The 4,667-nt window shown below is 34.5% G+C and overlaps 1 protein-coding gene across 2 annotated transcripts; it reads left to right on the plus strand.

Moving 5' to 3' along the window:
• The first annotated feature begins 894 nt into the window (after window positions 1-894).
• Window positions 895-4,271, plus strand: LOC104210228 (protein IQ-DOMAIN 19). Of its 2 annotated transcripts, XM_009759098.2 has the most exons (4): window positions 895-1,572; window positions 1,689-1,925; window positions 2,109-2,780; window positions 3,912-4,271. In XM_009759098.2, exons 1-4 carry the CDS (start codon window positions 1,105-1,107, stop codon window positions 3,930-3,932), a joined length of 1,398 nt encoding a protein of 465 aa, XP_009757400.1. In that variant the 5' UTR covers window positions 895-1,104; the 3' UTR covers window positions 3,933-4,271. The 2 variants fall into 2 exon arrangements, with proteins under 2 accessions (XP_009757400.1, XP_070015639.1); XM_070159538.1 differs by lacking the exon at window positions 3,912-4,271 and having other exon boundaries at window positions 2,109-3,001.
• The last annotated feature ends 396 nt before the right edge of the window (window positions 4,272-4,667 follow it).

A 4,667-nucleotide genomic window follows, 5' to 3' on the forward strand; every position in this document is an offset into this window, starting at 1 on the left:
AAGAATTATCTTGGAAAAAAAATAATACTTGGATGGCCTTTTATTTTTAGTATAAAAGTGACCTACCTTGGATCATGAAGTATGGGATGAAAATGACACTGAAAGTGTCCGCCCCAACATCTGGAAAAGGATGACCATGTGCTGATTCAATTGGGCACCCATCCCAATTATGTAGGTCCCTATATATCCCTTTGCCTTTCAATAAACAAATCCATGACTAAAATAGAGCTAATTAAACTTATACACATTAAATATTAATTTTTTTAATATTATCTGCGTAATTTATCTACTGTATTTTCTAAGTTATTTAGTTAGACTAGTTATATATTACTAGTTAAAGTATCACTTAACTGTGATGTTATAAAAAGAATTAAATTAACAATGCACAAAAGTTAATCATAGCCTGAGGCTAATACCCTACCCCTCTCCAAGCAACACAACCTAGTGGGGTAGCACTTACTTCCAATCTTGACTAGAGTACTTTACAAGGATTTTGCATGTTCATTGACTTTTTTTTCACATGGCTTTTCATAGAATAACTATAACCATCAGTCAGGAGTATATAAATAAATTGAAGTTACCAAATTATCCTGACCTAAACCCCTAATATTGGGTGCATTTTGAAAAGGGTAAAAGTTGGTGACGGGAAAGAAAGATCCACCAATGGGTAAAGAATATATTCCATAAGCTCCCCACAAGTTTGCAACTTGGCTTCAATAGGGAGTTTCCGTGCTGTTTCTTTTCCTCATATGACCTATATTCTTCCAGAAAAAAAGAAGAAAAAAAAAGAGAGAATCAAGACAAGAACTTGATCATGTTAGTACTTTTATAAGTGGTAAATACAGCAAAGCATAGAGGATATAATGCAACAGTTAAGTACACCTAGACATATACATTGAATTCTTGCTTCAATTAGAAGGACCAAATTGGTACTGAAAGCTGCTGATCATTCATTGAAGAAGATATAGACATATCAAGAGAGAAGTTCAAAATATACATTTCCCAACATATCAGTGGTTGCTTTCTATCAATCCATCTACCAAGATATCTCTCTTATTTTGCTCCTTTCATGATGCATTGCTAGTTTAGAAGATTGTGAAAAGGATGGGGAAAACAGGTAGGTGGATAAAGAGCTTCTTGGCAGGGAAAAAAGATAAAGAGAAAGACAAATTAGAAGGAGAGAATAACACAAGTAATCATCACCAAATCTCTACTACTAGCAATGAGCAACCAACAACACCAATTTCACTCCCTTCAACAACTCCTAAAGAGAAGAAGAGGTGGAGTTTCAGGAGGTCATCAGCCACTCCACCAGGTCACAGGGATTTAAATGCCACTGATATCAACGCCACCACCCCACCACCAGCAGCAAAACAAGAATTGCTTGATTCAGAAAACGACCATAAGAAACATGTATTGGCTGTGGCTGCTGCCACAGCCGCAGCTGCTGATGCAGCTGCAGCCGCTGCCAAGGCGGCAGCAGCAGCGATCCAACTCACTGTTGCTGCTAGAGCCTCTGCACTTGAGGAGCCTGCAGCTGTCAAAATTCAGTCTGTTTTCCGTGGTTATTTGGTAAAACCAATTCTCTAACCTCTTAACAAATTTCCAAATTAATCATGAGAATTCTTTCTGATCTAACTACCAAGATTAGACTTTTATGAAACTGTTCCATTGGTAATTCTATGCAGGCAAGAAAAGCGCTGAATGCACTAAAAGGACTGGTGAAGTTGCAGGCTTTGGTGAGAGGACATTTGGTGAGGAAACAGGCCGCTGCCACTCTTAGATGCATGCAAGCATTGGTAACTGTTCAAGCTAGAGCTCGAGCCCAAAGATTAAGAATGGCTGAGGATGAAAATCCCAGCAATCCAAGGCAATCTGTCCACAGAAAATCTACACAGGACAACAAATTTAGGCACTCATATCAAGTATGTTTCACATTTTCTTTTTCCTTCCATTGAAATTCTAAGACTGTTTCTTGAAAACATAATGATATCATGAAGTCTCTGCATCAATTATATTTGACTAAAACAAAGAGAACTAAGATGAATGTGGCATAGGATTTTGTAACCCTTTTGTTTTAATGCTCCTTTTGGCAATGTAAATCATAGGATTATGATGAGGACATCAAGATTGTGGAAATGGATATTGGTGAATCAAAGGGTAGCACAAAGAGTAGAAATAGCTATTCAAACCAAGGTCAAACGGAAAGAACAGAACACAGATTTTCAACACACAAAGCATACTCAAACCAAGAATATCAACACATCTCTCCAGCACCATCAGCTATAACAGATAACAGTCCAAGAGCCTGCAGTGGCCATTTTGAGGAATACTCATATGGCACAGCCCAAAGCAGCCCTCAATACTACAGTGCAATGTCAAAACCCGATCCATCAAAAATCCCATTCTCCTATGCTCGTTCAGAGTATGTTGAACCAGAATCCCTTTACAATGGGTATCCATTTTATCCTAGTTACATGGCAAATACTAAGTCCTCGATGGCTAAAGCTCGATCCCACAGTGCACCAAAACAACGTCCTGAATCATTCGAGAGGCAACCAAGTAGACGAAGGCCATCAATCGAAGGGAGAAATGTGCCAAGGGCTGTGAGAATGCAGAGATCATCTTCTCATGTTGGTTCCACAGCTCAAAATTATCAGTACCCTTGGTCTATCAAGCTTGATAGATCAAACATTTCAATTAAAGATAGTGAATGTGGATCAAATTGCAGTGTCCTTACTACTCAGACTAATTACTGCAGATCACTTGTTGGCTTTGATGTAAGTTCAATTCTGCAACTAGAATAGTTTAACTTCTATAAACTTGAAAATTAAAGCATGCTACGTGTTACAACAAGTTAAACTGCACTAATAGTATGGTTTTTTTTTACATTGTTAGGGGTCGTTTGGTAGGGTGCATAAGAATAATGCTGAATATGATGTATTAGTAATGCTGATATTAGTTATGCTTGCATTAGTTATGCTGGTATTAGTTATGCTGACATATTTCTTATCCATTGTTTGGTTTGATGTATTAAAGTATTGCATAATTTCTAAAAGAATTATTTGTTTACAAAAATGTCCTCAAAACTAGTCCACACTCTAACTTTTTAAAAGAAATATATGTTGAGAAATGTTTTTATATGAAAAAATTTTAAAAAATTATTTTATTTGTCTACAACAAAACAACAACGACCCAGTATAATCCCACAAGTGGGGTCTGGGGAGGGTAATATGTACGCAGACCTTAGCCCTACCCCGAAGGATAGAGAGGCTGTTTCCAGGAGACCCTCGGCTCAAAAAAGCAATAGGAGATGATATATTAGTACCATAAAAATGCGTAATAAAAATAACAACAATAACAACAACAATATATAAGAGATATGAAATATGAAATACAGGATACAAAATACGAAATACGAAATAGATGGCTGGTATAGTAAAATAAAATTAAATATTTATTTATAAAAAAGAAAATATGCTAAGTATTTATTTCTTTATTAGGGATATAATTTTATTTCTCACTATTTGGATTATTTTGAACTTGCATTAATATACTAACTAACATATTTTAAACAAGCATAAATTTTGTCTTTAACTAAGCTAATGCATGCATTAAAACCCATTGCATTGCTAATACCATTGTTTTCTATGCATCAGTTATGCATAGGATAATACCAAATAGAATGTATAACTAATACTTGCCTAACTAATGCATAGATTCAAAATGTCTACCAAACAATATATTATTAATACACAAAGCCAATGCATGCATTAGCTTATCTAATGCATCCTACCAAACGACCCCTTAGTCCCCTTAGTGTATATAAGTTAAATCGCAATAAGTTACCACAACAATGACTTCAACATAAAAATTGATTTGTGATTTCCTTTTCTTGATTTTGATTTCAGGTTCAGGGAAATAGGTATTAACTGCATTATCACAGAATGGATCAGCAGAGGAATCTTCAACTAGAAAAAGAAAATTTGGAGAATGTAACAATGTGAGCTCAGGTGTAAAACATGTCAAGTACTTTTGACAAATTTCAGTTTCTATTTTCAGGTTGGTTGGTGAAGAGCCACTAGCATTGAAGCTCTTTACTTGTAGAGTTCAATTTGTTTGTTCAATTATCTACTTTCTTTTTTGGATTTTGCCGTTGTTTTGCATCTATGTGTTTGACGGTGTTCTTAACTTGTTTCCCTATTCAAATTTAGATTTCCTCTGAGGAATAATTGTAAGGTAACCGCAATGAAAGAAGTTGTTCATACTCATTTTAATTTTTCTTTTTGTTTTATTTATTGTGGTAAAAATTCGCCTACTGATATTGTTTGTTCCCTTTATGAACATGTTATTGACTAGGATGTAAATGAATACAAAATCAAAGAACTTTTCGATCTTAGGAAAAAGTTTTGTCCAAGAACTTGAAAGTAAATTCTAAGATAAAAATAGAATTAGTCCTTTTGATGCTAAAGTAACAGACTAAGATAAATATTTCACATGAACTTTTTAATAAAAGAAAGTGGTAACAGGTAATAATACTGATTCATATACTTGTATTAGTTTTATATAAAATTGTGGATAAAAATCAATTTTCTTTTATTTGTAACAACAAAGTCACTCAACAATTTTTATTGCATTATGATAATCATTCAATTAGATTTATTGAT

This window comes from Nicotiana sylvestris, chromosome 1, assembly GCF_000393655.2.
Source record: "Nicotiana sylvestris chromosome 1, ASM39365v2, whole genome shotgun sequence".
NCBI lineage: Eukaryota > Viridiplantae > Streptophyta > Magnoliopsida > Solanales > Solanaceae > Nicotiana > Nicotiana sylvestris.

Bases quoted from the DNA above. Each gene is read 5' to 3' on its own strand.
- LOC104210228 (XM_070159538.1), top strand. From the start codon at position 1,105: ATGGGGAAAACAGGTAGGTGGATAAAGAGCTTCTTGGCAGGGAAAAAA. The intron at 1,573-1,688 runs GTAAAACCAATT...AATTCTATGCAG, and splicing joins CTGTTTTCCGTGGTTATTTG to GCAAGAAAAGCGCTGAATGC. The intron at 1,926-2,108 runs GTATGTTTCACA...TGTAAATCATAG, and splicing joins AATTTAGGCACTCATATCAA to GATTATGATGAGGACATCAA.